Source organism: Watersipora subatra, chromosome 9 (genome assembly GCF_963576615.1).
Source record: "Watersipora subatra chromosome 9, tzWatSuba1.1, whole genome shotgun sequence".
In the NCBI taxonomy this organism is placed as follows: domain Eukaryota; kingdom Metazoa; phylum Bryozoa; class Gymnolaemata; order Cheilostomatida; family Watersiporidae; genus Watersipora; species Watersipora subatra.
Window position 1 is genome coordinate 40,793,046 of NC_088716.1, and position 18,684 is coordinate 40,811,729.

Here is an 18,684-nt window from a genome sequence, read left to right on the forward strand (position 1 = left end):
TTAAAGGTGTTATTCAGTTGAACCTGTTAATAAAAATGGTTGCATAGGACTAAAAACCCACCAGTGTGGGAGTATGAGCAACATGTTGTTAACAAGAAAAATACCATCTTTCTCGCTACTATATATCGCACTAGGTTCATCCTTGAGAATAATGACAACAATGTATGTATATGCAGATCCCAACCGACAAACTCAGCCAACCCCAACGCTGCGGCTTTTAGTCAAGAAACACCCCACCACTCCCTCATTGAAGATCATTCGCTTACTACCTAGGTCAATAGCTGGTGACAAGTGGCAGTTAATTCATGCTATGGTTGAGCCAGTATATTTAGTGTCTATGACTGCGGTTGGAATACTATGTCAATGGAACATTAGACGGTGGTGATTCAGAGCAGGGTTGGTCACGAGTTCAGACTTCAGACTGGTGATATTTCAAAGGGCTATGAAGTCATCAAAAGGTGGCACAGAGCTGTTTATAATAAACGCTTGGACCCATTCTCTCTCTCTCTCTCTCTCCTTCGATAATGTGACCTCGCAATGATGCTGCCCAGCCCTGCATGCTGCCAGATTCTTCTATAAGCAACTGGATTAGCAAATCAGATGTGATGAACTCTTTTTTTGATATTTAATATTCTGAAACATGTAGGTGGCTGCATCGAAATGACTGGCGAGACCCCTCACTTCCTGCAACGCTGTCTTCAGCGGCTGGCGGCTAGCATATGCATACAAATTTAAGCGAATAGGCGCCGAGTTTGATGATCAAATGACCTTGTGAAGAATGCCATGCGTAGACAGAGATTCCAATTAAACTCCTAAAGTGCCATATCCCATTTCAGTTCCCATCCCAACTAACACCCCATACTAACTATAATATCAATGTACACTTAAATTAAGGTGAGACAAGCAGCAGAAATAGGCTGTGTCGATATATGGATGATGCCGGAATAGCCCATAATCGTACTGGTTTATTTACCTTCATCGACACGACCAACTCGGCGTTCATTTCCAGTGAGTAAACCCGAGCTCAACAATGTTCTTAGTAGAGGCTCACGATATGACGATTTCATTGTTTGGTGGTGATTTTGAAGGCAGTTGATTTGAAAATTGCCACCAATTAAAGAGATATCACCAATCGTATAAATGATAAAATCGTGTAATGGTGATTTATCTCACACATGATGATTTTCAGAGTGAGCGATACTGGAACTAAAACACACAGGCTTTCTAGTTTATAATAAGTTCATTCCATGTCCTTCTACGCGCACGGTCATTCAAGAAATAATGTTTCTAATTATCATGAACACAAAACTGTTTCTTTTAAAATGTAGTTCAGGTTTTATTATAGTTTTAAAGTTAAAATATGCAATAAACATTAACAAAAGTTTACAAGTTTTTTACATAATAATAATATCACGATATATCAGGAATCGTCTATTTGCAATATCGAATCGTCTAGTGATTTTTTGGAAATCATGAAGACCAACATCTTAGCCAGTGAGACTATGGGTGCTTTTTGATTCCCAACATTTACCCAAGAAGATAAAATTTCTAAAAATATCTACCATTAGATGGAGATACGAGATAGGTAACCGTTTAGGCCTCTACATAAACATGGAGTTATCCTCTATAAGCTACTTTCACAAATGAGCAATTGATATGGTACTTACTCTATCACCTAAAGGGAGACCAGTTCGAATCTCAACAAACCTTTCCAGCTATCATCAAACACAATTATTATACAGTAAACATTCCGTTCGTTATACAGTAAACATTCCGTTAACCGGCTAACAAACTATTTACGGAGACCTCAGGCTACGGCTGGTAATGACACATGATAGCCCTGCACTATCCGCTGTCTACAAATCCGACCAACTAGGTTCCTCTCACCTAAATCAAAGCATAAACTATTAAAAGTATTCTACAACCAGGTGAGATACACGATTGGTATCAAATGCCACTTGTGAACCTTCTTATGGTAGCACTCTTAGCGTAAAGGACCCGAAAGCACCCTATATTTTAATTTTATATGTAGTTCACAACAAACATGGTAAGATATCGTTAAACTTGCAGCATGCGCTCATAAGCAAAGTGACAATAGGCTTGGTAGAGAGACCAATATACCTTGGTAGTACATCTACAATTACTTGTACTACAGCACGAAGATGCTACCAGATTACCATGAGAACCCAGATAAAACACGGCGCTGTCATTCGCTGCATTTCTATGTTTCGAATGGGTTTGGAGTTGCTTCTGCTCCAATCATACAAACGATAAAATCCAAAAGCATTCAACACTATTTCGCTTAGCTACATTCGTGTGAAGGCAGTCGGTGTGAGAGCACTTTAATATCACAGAGGCGCTCGCTGCTGATGGATCTGAAACGATAAAACTCAGCTAAGCTTTACCAATGAAGGTAAAAAAAATAAGGAACCCACAAATTAAAATTGCTATCAGGCATCCTGGCTTAGTTAGTGCAACTAGTCGACTACTATGAATTGAAAACTGACTGTGACCCGAAGGTGAGTCTACTTTAACAAGTGTTGTTATGAGGAATGCATCATGAACCTTGGAAAGATTTATATATAGTGCAACTCCGATTCATTGAACCAACACGCTGTGAATTCGTCAGCAGCGGGCAACTCAAAAGCCATTCGAAGCATGAAACACACACATTGTGAAACTAACCAAATTCTTGCAATTCTACCCAACACAGAGCTAATAGTAATCACCTATAAAACCCTCAATCAGTACTATAAAACTATTTATACCTAAATTATTATGTATAAATGTGAGACACTATCTGCAGTTAGTGTTTATTGCATGACGCATTACTTGTGGAACGCTATCTGCAGTTAGTGTTTATTGCATGACGCATTACTTGTGGAACGCTATCTGCAGTTAGTGTTTATTGCATGACGCATTACTTGTGGAATGCTGCCCAAATGGCTGTTCATCGTCCTTTCACGTGTCTAGACTTTCCTTACTGTCCTTGAGAGAATACCATGACTTGTATGTGTGATATCTTTACTATGATTCTCAGTTGACCAATTGAGCGGAACAAAGTATGAGCCTGTTATCCTATAGGAGGGGATACTAGAACTTGACCTGTATATTCTGCAACCTCAGCTAGAATGGAGATGAAAATACAGCCAGACCTCTACATACCAAGATAATTCATTTCGAGACCAACTTCATAAAACTGTCGCTTGTTAAAACAAGTAATCGCAAAAACCTATGACACTTCCTCTATAATACATATCGGAGGTTATTCACTTACCTTCCAAATAAATTCACTAGATACTATTTCAGAAGTAAATGTAAAGATTTCGAGCATAAAAACTAAATCTTTTTAGTACAAACAATTATATGCGGAAAAACTATATTAATAAAACAATATATAATAATATAACAATAATAGCAATATTATGAGTTTGACGCTATATTTCAAACCATTTATTTGATTGTATTGACCAACAGTTGCCTTCTCTTTTGTTTTATGATTCTTGTGTGGCATAATTTAGAAAACGCTTCTGTTTGAAATAAAAGTATTGTACGAACTGCGACATTTTGAGAAACTTTGTACATCATATGCCATCAATCGCAAATACAGAGTCATATATTTATGGTATTCAGATTTTAGATTGCACGTGAAAAATTTCCATGCTGAAGTTTATCATAATTACTTAGTCTGCATGTTCTGTAACCTGACTGGAAAGGAGATGGTAATATCTCTGTGAGACATTTTTAGGTGGCATCCGTCAGAACAAACAAGCTTTTACTTCTACAATCTTTCTCTCTGTCAAAACTTAGGAAACTATCTATTAAATGAGCCAACCAAATGGTTCTACCAGCTTATTTGAAGTGAACTGACAGGCAGCTGAAACCAAACTAGTTTTAAAATCGTTAAAGAATAGAGAAAGCATAATATTATTATGCTTTATTAGTTATCTTGAGGTGTTGACTGATGTTCTAAAAAAGGAATCAAGGAGATTGACCCACTAGAAGCTGAGATATAGCCAGCCAAACATAGGTCTACCTAATAAAGAATCAGAGGAAAACCCTTCGAAAATCCCGAAAACTGTGACGTATAAAATCGACTTAATGTTCATGTGCCGGAGTTGTGCACCCTTACCGCCGTTACGTATAATGATTGTTTTGGCTACGAGATGTGAAAAGCTTCTCGCGATAGTAAATAATTTACAGACTAGCTCTGGCTTCTCAGGAAAATCAAGCAAACATTGTGTAGTAAAGGCATTTGCCCACAACCCCTCGCCGTGATTTGTCAAAACAGAAGAGCATATTTTGACTATTGTGCTTCAAATTTTAACTCGATCTCCACGGATATGCTCCGAAGATCCTCTGTTCAACGAACGGCGCGTGTATAGTCTATATGCGACATCCGCGATTGCAAGTCGTTTAGAATAAGAAATGAGAATGTGAATTTTTGTTCATTCATCATTTTTCTATTGTGTATCTACTGCAGCATTTAGTTGATTTTCATGATTATCGTCACTATTAACAGACTGTAAGTTCACTACAGCCATAATCTTAAAAAGAATAACTTGACCGTGCTGCTCTTGCTGTAAAAAAAGAAAACGATAACTTTTGATTTGATTTTTCTATTGATCTATTATCTTATCTATGATTATTTTTTATGATTAATATTATAATCATAATGCATATTATACAAAATAATAATATAACTGCGTATAGAATAAATGATGTAACTAATATAATTTGTAGAAAGTGATAGCAGAATGCTGCGAAATAATAGATGCGTGTAATTATTTTATTCTAAAACTAATCTACACGTCAGAGGGACTGGTTCGGAATTCTCAGAGCAATGATTGTTAGGCCCAATTTGATTGTTCTATACTTCCAGGGATTAAACCAATTAAAACGCCGTGATTGTTATAGGAGAGCGCATTAGTTGGCTTAATTGACCAATGGCACACAAGTTGATTTCATACGTCATATATTGATGACTACCAAAACACTTATGTTTTTTTTGGTAGACCTGTGTTTGGCTGGCTATATCTCAGCTTCTGGTTGGTCAATCTCCTTGATTCTTTTTTTAGAACATCAGTCAACACCTCAAGATAAATAATAAAGCATAAAAATATTATGCTTTCTCTATTCTTTAAGTAACTTTAAGCATCAAACAGATACTCGACAATAGTGAAAATAGTTATACACCAGATGTGAACCTCTGCTAACAGAGGATTAACAGGAACCATAGTTATTACCATATCTCCTTTTTTAATACGGAAAGAATAAGTTAGAGATAAATTCTGTATACTGTAATACACTGTATATACATGTACTCTGTAGTAGTTACTGTCTCACCCTGTATTTACTCTGTAGTAGTTACTACCTCACTCTGTATATACTCTGTGGCAAGTACTATCTAACCCTGTATAAACTGGAGTAGTTGCTATCTCACCCTGTATAAACTCTGTAGTAGTTATTATCTAACCCTGTATAAACTCTGTAGTAGTTATTATCTAACCCTGTATAAACTCTGTAGTAGTTACTATCTAACCCTGCATAAACTCTGTAGTAGCTATTATATAACCCTGTATAGACTCTGTGGTAGCTACTAGCTAACCCTGTATATATATAATCTGTAGTAATTATTATCTAATCCTGTAAATACTCTGTAGTAGTGATTATCTAACCCTGTATATACTCTGTAGTAGTTACTATCTCACCCTTTATACACTCTGTAGTAGTGATTATCTCACCCTGTATATACTCTGTAGTAGTTGCTATCTCACTTACTATCTACTAGTTATTATGCCAACTTGCATGGAATGTAGTATATACTAGTTATTACTAATATGATATAAAGCATATGAGACTCTTTTGATGTACAGACTAAGACGCTTGCTAGCGCGCATACAGTCATAAAGGTTAGCAAAGATCTGACCCGCCACTACTTCTCTCTAATAATTGTTTACACTCTACTTAAATCTTGTCCTCAAACATGGCAGGATGACAAATTACACAATCAATCAATATGCCTCACTTTCTATCCATGCCATTATTAACATGTGCAACCATGCTCTACTTGTATCATCAACACATCAAAGTAACACTCACCAGAAGAGTCACCGAACCAGAGCGCTCAAGCGTACTAAAATACTTGTGTAATTTGACAGAAACCTGCTAACAATTGATGATTTACATGTGTAAAGTGCTTTCACAACTAGAATAAATCACTCGATGCGTCAGGTAACATGCACTAAGATTGATTAAAACTGATACACAAACAACAGACAGGGTAAACACGTTGCTTTGGTGTCATCCAACAGCTGCCAAACTATTTGTGAACTCAGAGTAGCGCAAAAACGAGTTAATCTGTCAAATTTGCATGTACCCTCACTCAGGCACTATATATTATATACACCATTTATCATAGACAATCTCTATGAATGCTTAAAAGAGTCTTTATTTCCATATTGACTGTATATTTTGAATCATTTATCAGAATTTGATAGCTATTGAGCAAAACTACCCTTCTACTTAATTGCTGAGAGATTACACTCATAGATAACGCTTGTGTGTGTATGTGCACCCTTCATTTTCTTTCACTTCAATGATCTCCAACCTTTTACAATGATCTCATGATATTCCATTTCTAACACATCAAATAATACTACCATACTATTGGTACACTAAACTATAGCTTTGCTTCCACTAGATTTGCCCGCTCATTGAGGGGTCGACTGCTGACAGTACCAGGTGCTAATACTGACATGATAGTTAGTACTAAACAATGACCTATGGCTGCTCCCTACAGGAGCAAATATTACATTATTTTGGTCTATCAGGTGTGAAGGCTAAGTACTAGCGCCCCGCCCCGCCTCGCAAGTTTGTTATACAGCAAAGCAGCCATCTTTTATATGGCCTTGAGTGAACATGCCCATTTTAGCAGTATATTCCCATCGTATAGGGTCAGGATAGACAGTTTCCATGTGTGCGATTAGTATACACCTCATCATGCTAACGGTATGGCCATCTGGCATAAAATTGATATTCAATGTGTAACACGCCTCATCCAAGAGTTGGTGTAGACCTCATCGAGCAGAATGCCCACATTTTTTCCTGAGTTAGGGTAGACTCTATCTAGCAACATACAATACATACATTGCTCATAGCTGGGGCAGACTATTGAGTGACATACCTTGTGTAGGGGTTGGGATACGCAAACAAGCCTGTCAACAAGATGACAACAAAAACTTCTAGTATTGGAAAATTGCCGAGTTTTGTATTTTTCCGAAATCTGCACCACGCAATGTTACACTTGATGAAGAGAGCTCCGAATAGACCCTGCAAAAAACAGCCTTTAGTGTATTTATGTGGCCATTCAGTAGCCAGAGTCACACCAGAATCAATCATAGAAATGTGGGTATCCACATCGTCATTTAATTATCTAAACATTCTCATTCAGAAAACAAATATTTTTTTCCTGATCACATCCCGATGATCATGCTAGCCCAGCACTAACTCTGCACACCAATAAATGTGCCGAGACATGCACAAGGACAAAGAAACCTTAAATAAATTGATATGCATGTAAGTAAATATGATAATGTATTGACAAGAGAGTCGGCCATGAAAGGTGATGCAGACTAACACATAAAGGTGCGATCATTGTAAACTATTATCCAACCCATTCATCCAATTCAAATTGTAGTCTACACTTCTTCTTATATATTGCTAGAGAAGATAAAATGACAGCTTCAACATACAGTGGCAGGTGCAATCCAATTCATATGAACGAGATGAGCAACTGTAAATAAAGCATGTATTCTCACAAAGAGGAAAAAAGGAGTTACTTTCCCACACAAGTGAGCAGACAACTACACATATGCAAAATTGCAGTCACAATGCATACGCAGCCACAATGGGAGTTTGCCATGAAAATAGAGATACGTAGTATATAGTAAAAAGTGCAAGTGAGCACTCAAGATATTCTTAACATTCTATTGGCTGAGTAGGTTGATGCACCGACTACTCTTTTTATAGTACTGCAGTCATCGACTATTATATTTTCGCTTGCTAAGTCAAACTTTTGTCATACCTCGACTTACGATCCCCTCGACATATGAATTACTTGAAAAACAATGTAACGATTGAGAAAATACTTGTCTCAAGATACAAAGTAATTTCCAACAAAAATCATACACGATTGCTCACACTTACTTTTAAGAGAGCTGGTAGAAAACATAAAAATAGTAGAGAATATATAAATTGAGTCCAAGTGAACTACATCTAGTGTCAGCGGGAGTAAGTTACCCTGTACATTCCTATCACACACTCTACCACCGAACTCAAGCGTCGCCGAGTTTGAACTTCTGTTTCCGTGTCTTTAAGGGTAAGTAACAATAAAAAGCTCTTTGTACAAATACTTAATTTTTTAATTCTATTTCAATTTAGGGTAAAACACTCAACTTTTTTAGTTTTATATGGCGCATGGTTTAAATTTTTTTGCAACTACATTTATGCGCATTTCATTGTTTTTGTAACTCGAAAACAACTCCAAGTGATTTCAATGTACACTTACTTATAAAAAGAATTGCACCAACATGTGACGGTTTCGACATGTGAAGGAGATATCGAAATAGGTTAACTTTTTATGTCGAGGTTTGACAATATGATGTATTACTAATTAGCTCGTAAAGCAGTTATGTCCCCTAGCCTAAACTGAATAATTACTATGAATATTATATTATTCTCCTATTATTACCAATAATAATAATAATTGATAAAAAAGGGAAAAAAAGTAATTTTTCAATTTTACTTTAAACTACGTGTATTTCATGCATTTCTCAGATAACCATAAGTAGCTGCTGTAGTGTATGAAATAAACTAGACCCTTGGAAAACTAATATTCTCATTTACAACATTGTTATTCGTTGTGAATTCAGTCAATAGCCATAAATTATATACTAAGTTAATCCTCATTTTGTCCTGATTTTAAATATTCAAACTGAACAGCTGTTCAAATTATGTTTTTGAATGATTACGCAGACTAAATAGAGCTTCACGACATGGGGATTTCATTTTGTGGAGGCAATTTTAAAAGTAGACGATTTGCAAATCGCCACGATTGCATACCATTGCATACAAGATCGCATACCATATGAATGATATAATCGTGTAATGGCGATTTATCTCACACCTGACGATTTTCAGTGGTCGATACTGGAACTAAAGCGCACAAGTCATATAACACGCCCATACCATGGCCATTCTCGGATACAGGCATTCATAAAATAAATGTTTCTAATTATAATGAACACAAAAACGTTTTTTTCCAAGTTAATACATGTATACAAAAAAATATTAACAAAGATTTACAAATTTTTTTACAGAATAATAATATCACCATATATTGCTAATCGTCTATTTATAGATGATTCGTGATATACCGGGAACTGATTTCACAAATTGGCTTCAAATTGCTTATTGATCAAATATCAAATTGAATCGTCTGGTGACTTTTGGAAACTGTGAAGCTCTAAGGCTAATTCTGAACAATTTATTTTTTAGACGCTGAAGAGAACAATCTGTACAGATATGATCACACCGCATACATTTATATTTGTTTATTTTGAGTCATATAGTTGCCTACAAGACTAAACTTTGAAAAAAAAAGAATTTATATGTAAAAATTTTACAAACAAAAAATTTTCTCATGAAACAAGGTAATATATTAATCCAATTATTTTTATTACAACGGCTTGAGAAACTGCATCTAATCTGATTTAGGTGCATCCCGCATATTATTTGTTGGAATATTTCGAATCTTGACAGGATTTTGAATCAAGCGGTATATAAAATGTTTGTTCACTAGTAAAACGATAGGAACGACAAAATATAAAAATGTTGGAGAAATTTGTTCACTGACCAAAAAGGGGCCAGTTTGTTTTGCGCAACACGGTAAGTTGGTAATAATAAAGTGTCCCACATATCAGATGGAGTCAAGTCGTCAATGTTAATTTAGCCTGTGGACAGACACTCACCCCAAGTATGCCGAGGAACATGAATGGAATAAGCTCTACGAAATACCAGGAGCGGTTGTGATAGTCGACATAGAACATAACAAGGTGGTTGTTGCCAAAAGGATTGATGGAGCGAAGGACAAACGCAGCAACAAGTGCCGAGAAGAATGACCTCCATAAGGTCTTCATAGGGAAGTAATAACTTGCCTGTAAAAATTCAAAACCACAGTAACAGAGACTAACGAACCATCAGTTTTTAGTGTCACCCTCATCAACGAAATATTGATGAGGGTGATGCTAATAATCACCCTCATCAATATTTCACATTTTCACCCTCATCATATTATCACTCTCATCAATGAAATATTGGCTCTGTGAATAAACGCTAACAAAATAGAGATCAACAACATGACTGTACCTATTCACACTGACATGCAAGGTCATTGTTTTCACAGTAAAGAGTATTGCACATTCCAATCTCGAAACAAAAGCGATGATTTTAAAACCACAAAATAAAGGCACTCAATTTGTAGTGAACATAGCAACTGTCTTAATCATGCCCATTCTGTAACCAACTTATTAACAAAGTCCGATTAAATAGTGAACTCAATTCACCAGTGCATGACTTATGCGGAGTCTCGAAAGTAAACATTACAACAAAAGCGTACACTTTAAAGCTATTGGTATTGTCAAACCAAATATCCATTTATGATGAAAACTAAAAATTACAATTTTAATTAAAATAGAAGCCAGTTTTACCCGACGCCAGTTGAGAAAAAATATTGTATTATACAGGATTCGAACCCATAACTTTTTACACGGAAGTCAAACACTTTAACAACTGCACCAATCAACCTCCTACCCACCTCAGAAGAATTTTCGAGATAGTTATTACACGTGATGATCTCTCATGCCACTCGAGACTCTCTGGGTACTAGTAGAACCTAACATATAGTTTAACATCTAAAAAACTTACAGTGAAGTAACAGTGTACTCATCATACAGTAACTAGCGCCACCTGCCAGCAGAGATATCGACAAGAATACACAGAATGGCGAGTGACTGGTTGGAAGTGGTAACGAGAAACTAAAGTGTAATCCATCGTTTATTTTGACGTCATCACCCTATTTGCACATGCGCTCGTTCACGAAAAAGCCGCCATCTTTGTAGAAAACGATTGTCAGTCTTTTGATTAATAGTATTTTTCGGTGTTGTTTTGATACTAAAAAAATTGCAAACAAAAGCATTGTTTGCAATAATTAATTGCAGATGCTTAGTGTTTTTAACAATAAAAGTTGTCCATAAAGATGGCAAACAACGATAGAATGACGTGTCACGAAAAACCGAAGGATAGAGATGAGGATGAGAGGAGCTATAGACTAAGCTGTCACATTCTTATGATATTATGGTGAGGAGATAACTCCTTTTTAGGCAAGAATTGGTCTGTTATGAAATGTGTTGGTCAAATATAAATGTATAGCTCTCACTTACTTTTTATACTTGTTACTATCATTACAAAATATAAAACCCAACCACTTTCAGCAGTTACAAAATCAAATTATTATTGGACTAATTAATAATGGCATATTAAAATGACTTTTAACAAACCAGTTATAGAATAGTGAGTTCTGTGTCAACCGTTATATTGTGTGGACTGTAAATATAATAGTTATGCACCATGTGATTTGGCAATGCAGAACTTAGAGACGATTCTGTGTGATGATTGAATGGTAAGTAGCAGGATTTCAGATAACTGTTGATAAAAAATGAGCGGGTTACAGTTTGTAGTTTTTTGCCTACCGAGTGACTTTTTAGCGCAGCTGATATACAGTGCAGTGAGAACAGGCCGGTGTAAGAATTATAACAACCAACAGCATTAAGTAAGAGTTATTTACCACTAAAGACAAAGTGATCGCAAGAAAGGAACCGAAACGATAAACTTTTTGATATGCAAGATGAAAAGAGACAAGCGAGATCGATGCACTGACAGGTTTTAGAGAAAAGGCAGAATTCAAACTGCTATGAAATCTATCGATGATGGAGCAAATAATAATATGTTGTTAACAATATTAGCTGAGCTGACCTAATATTTACCATTAAACATCTGCTGCTGTCAACATGCAAGCGTTAAGGTATACTAGCTTTGACAAAAATATTTTTAGTAAACTTCGCTTTTATGAACACCTGAAGTTTAAAAATTTTTGGTGAATATGAAATCACATTTGTAAGTCAGGTCAACTGCAAAAACATTGCAGTAGCACAAATGCAGGTATTTCTCTAACAGCAGGTGTATTTTGAAAAAATGTTGAAACGATTTGATACTCGAGCGCATAAAAATAAACACCATTTTGTGTTTCTCATACTTTATAAAAACAACCCGGAGTGCTGTCAAAGATGGTCAGGTGTAATAACTATGTGCACAATTATTTCTAAATGTGCTAAGGCAGTCAACCAGCACAGGTGGTAGAGTGCTGGTCTACCAAGCTGAAAGGGGTGAGTTCAAATGAAGTTAAAAGCTAACTTTTTTCTAAATCTCCGAATGTCACTTCAGATCGACCGACAGGCGGAAACCGCTCTTAATATGGTAAATATTATGTTTTATTCTGCCAATGAGTTTACATACAGAAAAACCGTGAAAAAATAAAAAGCAACAATACTTATTCCCAGTCCCATAGTGACCTGTTGATCAGTTGGACAGTTTGAGCAACTTTGGGTGCTGAGAAACAGATTCTGAGTTGATTTATGGCTCCCATTCCATTTATAGCACATTATAGCTCACATTCCATTTACAGCACATTATAGAACTCAAATAAGATCAGAGATTCGTGGCTGAAGTGGAACTTTCATTTATAATATTTAATTTTCAGATTTTTAATTTTGTTTCAACTTCCGAATGTTGTCGAGTCACAAGATTTTTTCAAGCCATAAAATCCTCCATGACCGGTCAAATTATTAATGAAAAGCTTTATAAATAGACTACAATCAAGTTGTCACTTTCTCTCCCTAATGTGTAGAGAGTTCCGACGCAGTCCTGTTAGCTCAACCTCTGCTGTCACTTGTATAATCCGACTATCCTATTCCGACATGTGCATGTCTTAGTTAAAGACTGCCCTTAATACAAACACACCGTCTGATAATAATTAATTATATATCCGGCATTACCTAATAGCATATATAAGATCTACAAACAACTCGGACAACCTTACCTCCTCGAGACTGAAAAGCACGCCACCCACAGGAGCACCAAAAGCCACACTGACACCAGCAGCAGCTGACGCAGAAAGAACCTCCCTTTTCTTAGCCTCATTTTTGCGATATTTTGGAAAGAAGTACGATAGTATATTGCCAAGACAACAGGCTACATGCACCAGAGGGCCTTCCTTTCCCAGTGAAAGACCTGAGGCTACAGCCAGGATTAACCCTACAAGCAATAAAGGGTGCATAAATATACATCAAAGAGAGTTTAACACAGAGAGAGAGTTTAATTTAACGTGGAAAACATTTATATTGCAGAGTCATTGTAAGAGATGATACAAGCTTCATGGTGTGTCATGCCCAATCGATGCCTTGCCAACCAAGTTTGTATAAATATAAGTCTATGAGTACGTCATTCCAATTATCTCATCTCTAGGTTATTGCCATCAAAGTCGACGCTCAAGCTTAGCGTGTATAGAATTGACATCTATTACAATTTTTTTGCTATCAATCTCTGTACCTAATATACATTACTCATAATATTCTGTGTACATTAATAGCTTACGTACGACGGCCATTCAATAAATAAGGTGGTTTATAAAGAGTTCTATTATAAGTAGAAGCTTATAATTTTTATTTTTCCAATATAATCTCCATGCAATGACACAAACTTTTAACCATCGAGGTATCAGCTCTTAAATGTCTTCAGCACATAAACCTTTATACAGAATTTTAAAAATTTCGTTTGCTGCAAGCTTAACCTCGTCATCACTATCGAAGTTAGTTTCTCTCAGCAACTCCTTAGCAGGCCCAAACAGGTAGAAGTCAGATGATGCAAGATCAGGACTTTAAGAAGGATGTGGTAGCAATTCCCAAAGTAATTTATTAATTTTTTAATTGTTTTGGCTGCTGTATAAAGCCTAGCATCGTCTTGGTGACAGATGACCCCAGCTGACTGTAAACCTCGATGTTTATTCGTCCAATCCTTCTAAGCCTGCTTTAAAAATAGGTGGCACTGTTGACAGTGGTGACATTGTCAAGCTATGAAATAGTGATAGACCCTTGCATGTCCTAAAAAACAGTAAGCATGATATTACGGGTAGATCGTTGTAACTTGAACTTATTCTAAACAGGCGAATTTCTGTTTCCTCTTAATTGACCAAATCATAGTTCATAGGGCCAAATCCAAGTCTCATCACAAGTGAAAATCCTTTTAAAACACTCATCGGCTTTTCCTTTATATCGACAAAGGTTCTGTTGAAAGCTCAATCCTCTTCTGCCTGTGCTGTTGGATCAGCTGTTTGGGAAGTGAGAGTCGATTTTAGAGTAAGACAGCTCCTCATGAGTAATTTTGTGGGCTGTACTAACTGACGCACCAAAGTTCTTTGCAAAATCTTCCTCTCTTACCTTCACTCCTACTAAATAGGCTAATTAACTGCTCTACCTGATCTCTACTCATCATCAATATTTGTCCTGCATTCTCTAAACTATTTCGGCCATTTAGCGCCAATTTAAATTTTTCTGGCCAAAACTGTTTTCTGCATAAACATTTACCAATCTCTTGTAAACCTCACTGGGTTTATACCCTTCCGCCACCATAAATTTAATAGCTGGTCTGTGTTCAATCCTGGAGCATGTGTCTTGATCGGCCGTTTTGGAAAACCTCAAAACAAAGGATCACAAGACCAGATAATCTCAAAAAAAAATTAGGTGAGTCGTCAGTAGAGATTATATGACCTCAAAACAATCAAGCTCCTACTTATAATTGAACTCTTTATAAATAAATTGACCTTGTTTATCGAATGACCATCACAACTCAATCTTTATGAAAAGCATCTATGCAGAATTACTAAATTAGAATTGAAATATCGTAAGAGATTATAAGACGAATTTCACATGAACATTATTCAGCAATTCGTTTAAATAAATAAAACTAAGGACTTTTTCATGAGACATCATTGTAATAAGATCGATCAACAAAGGATGTAGAGATACATTACAAAAACTCCTCATATAACTATTTTTAATTTCGCTGATGTATCAAGGATAAATAATCACACAAAAGGAAAGACAACCCTGTCATCTGTAGTGCAAATGTTGATATTCAATTAATCGGCATCGCGATTGAAACCAGCTAAAACATTCAAGATAAGAATCAGCCGCAGACTATACAATATAAATACATTAGATAAACATAATAGAATTGTTGGTAAGCCAATGATATCAGTCAACTACTAATCGTGCTATAGAATGAATCATCAACTTCTTTTGTGCGACTTCCAAGAAGTCATAAAAAGAGAAAAAGCTCTGCACAGAATATGTCTGCTGTCAAAGCAGCACACAATGATCTAGAAAGCAACAAGATATACAAGTCACCTGTACTCTTAATAAGCAGTGTCCACTTTCCCAAATAGCCATGGATGACAAATCCACTGAGAATGGTTTTTATCTGTCAACAAATAGACAAAATATAATCAGAATATTGGAGTTATTTCTTCAATATTTTAGAGCAGGACAACTCTAAAATGCCTTGCTTTTTAGTAATATTTATTATCTACAATGTACGTGTATTCATTTTTTAGTAGTTACGGTGAAGCGATTGTGAGGATATGTTCTACTGCATATGATGTGTAATTGCAACTCCTTTTCCGATGCATTAGATACAGTCCTGATGATTCCTACTCTAATGAGAATACAACTCCCGTGAGTTCTAACATCGTAGGTATCAAATCTGATTACAATCTATGACAGCGCAGACAGTAGACATTGCATAGTATACATAAATTTACATCTGTCAAGTGTTGCAAACAAAAATGTTTAGATCGATCAAATGTTTACACTTAAAAGTCACATAGTATTGTTAAAATATTCCAAATATTTTAAAATATATTTATAAAGGATTATCATATTATTTTGGTTATTTTTATTATAACCTACCAAAAATCAACAGATTATAAAAACAGGATACAGTAGTCCCTCATTTATTGCGAGTAAGTGAATCCCGGCAACCCAGTGAGAAGTGAAAATTGTCATAATCGGCAAATTGTCATCGGCGAAATACAAGCTAATAGGCTCGTATATAATAAAGTGACTTTTTCGTTACTTGTAAGCGTTTTCCTCTTTTCCTCATGTTCACTGGACGACTTTAAAAAGTAGGTGGTGTTCATGAGATGTGATGAAAGGTTTTCACAAGCACTACACTTCTACTCTTTACAAAGTGTCACAAGAAAAATGTGAACCAGTAACAACTACTATCACAACGACGCCCGTGTAAGGATCTCACGAAGAGAGAGTATAAAAGAGAGTCATGTATTTTCGTTTTATTTCTTGAAATCTTTAATACTTTTATGTTTATTTTACACCCCGGGAAGTACTGAAGCCACAAAAGCTTATCCGCGCAATAGCAATAGATTACTCTACTGTTAAAAAAAGAAATGCATCTGACTAACTAATATTAACGCAAATATTTCAAATAAACCCAAAGATGTCTTTTTGTCCCAAAGTCTAACACCTGGATATATAGCATGATACCGCTCATGTAATGGTCTGTGATAAAAACCTCAACTTCTGCCATGTAAATCTGATTATGCAACAAATAACTATTACCTAGTTTCCAAAACAAGTCAGGACCTCTTCTACCCAAGCAAATTTACACCCCAAATCTATGCTAATACTAAGCAGTATTAAAAATAAATTGCACAAAATTTCAGTGGATTTTATCAAAAAATATCAGTATTTTTCTATCATTTGCGATTGTTTTTTATGTTTGAGGTGATGTGACTGCCAGGATGTTTCTAGGTTGAAACTTGATCAGGATTGAAACACTCAGATCAAGTGAAAGTAGGATTATAACAACTATAGTTGCAAAGAGACCGACAGAATAGAGACTCGTAATGATGCAAGTTGAATGCAATAGCTGATATCAATTATAGCAATGATAACAACTAGTGACATCATTTTGCACGTGTTTTCCTTCTGACCGTTTTAACTATGATCAAGTTTCGTCGATTTTAATCTTAAAACATCCTGGTAAGTAGATCACCTCAAACATCAAAAGCAATCATGAAAATTATACAAAAGAAATAATACTTTTTGATAAAATCTACTAAAATGCGGTGTAAGGCCATCCCAATAGGTGTACATGTGAACATAACTCCCCGATGATAATGTAATTTGAACCAAGTTTGAAAGGTATCAATTATATCCGGACTTCAGAAACAATGACACATCCTATCGACACAATCGACCCAAAAAGGAACGAAACCGATGCCAGACGAAAAGTGATAGCTCAGCAAAGTAAAAATAAAGTGAATCAGGTGCATCAAACACTGCTAAATTATTTTGCTCATTGCTTCACTTCATTGGTGAATCGCCTTAATTTTTGTGGCCTGTTTCAGAGCAATCGATGAAATAAAAACTACTCAACATCTAGGGGCCATTTATGACGCCTCTATTTAATCATATCTGGTGTGCCATTTATTTCCAAATAACAACCATAGAATTAGCATATTCTTAGAAAACAATCAAATTCTCTATACAATATATCCATGATGCAATGTATTGTGTAATATTTTTTATTGATACAGTCAGCCTATTTTCTCATATGTCCCAAATTTCTTCGGCTCCTACCTAACTGTAATGTGTATAAAAGAAGTTTCACAGATTTTTAAGAAACCCAAAACTCTGGTCCCTAATCAGTATAATAAAGCAATTGACAGCTGAATCAATCAATAGTTCGAGTCTCCACACGATGAAACAGCTTTGCACAAAATTATTTTCGGCAAAAGAGATAGCTAGTAGTTGGCTGCCCCTGTAAACATTGATACAATGCGGAACAACAACTCCAAAACGTAAGATAGCAAACTCTACAAAAGCAGTTTTGGGGTGGCTAACTTATCTTTAAGTTTAATTTCTTCGTGATACAATTTGTACCTGTTTGGAGGCTTGTACACAAGCAGGAATGCTGTCTTATCTTTAGAATTATCTTAACTCTCCAGGAGGCTTGTGATAAACTTTGTATAAAATAGACTAATACGTATTCATCACAAAAACAAACCTAAACACTAACTATGAGTATATTATCTTTCCACCTAAGTCTTCAAATATGTGATTACTTCAAAAATTACGTCTATCGTGCGTCGCTGTCGATGAATACAAGCAATATAATAGCGTTACAGCAATAGCTCAAAACTCAGCAAAGTTGTATATAAGTAAAATTTTTGTATTGTATTTCAATATTACAAAAACAACTGTATACCAAATCTCCTATATTTAGCTGCACTAAAAGCGTGAATTTAGCACAATTTTAATATTTTTGAGATATAAGCCTATATGAAATACCGTATACTCTGTAATTAACATAGGTAGTCATCAGCGTGTCAAAATTCCATCACACAGAGGGCAGACCAGGGGAGGCAAATCTATGATTGACATTAAACCATAACTGTCACGAACAACTTTTATTGTATTTACTAGGTAA

At 35.7% G+C, this 18,684-nt stretch overlaps 1 protein-coding gene across 1 annotated transcript in view; it reads right to left on the bottom strand.

The window, feature by feature from the left end:
• LOC137404184 (H(+)/Cl(-) exchange transporter 4-like) overlaps positions 1 to 18,684 on the bottom strand; it is a 47,937-nt gene that overhangs the window by 19,196 nt on the left and 10,057 nt on the right. The window contains exons 5-8 of the mRNA XM_068090345.1: positions 15,582 to 15,654; positions 13,217 to 13,431; positions 10,032 to 10,217; positions 7,187 to 7,332 (exon numbers count right to left, since the gene is read on the bottom strand). Of these exons, the coding sequence (XP_067946446.1) occupies positions 7,187 to 7,332; positions 10,032 to 10,217; positions 13,217 to 13,431; positions 15,582 to 15,654 (620 nt within the window). The remainder of the gene's footprint in view (positions 1 to 7,186; positions 7,333 to 10,031; positions 10,218 to 13,216; positions 13,432 to 15,581; positions 15,655 to 18,684) is intronic.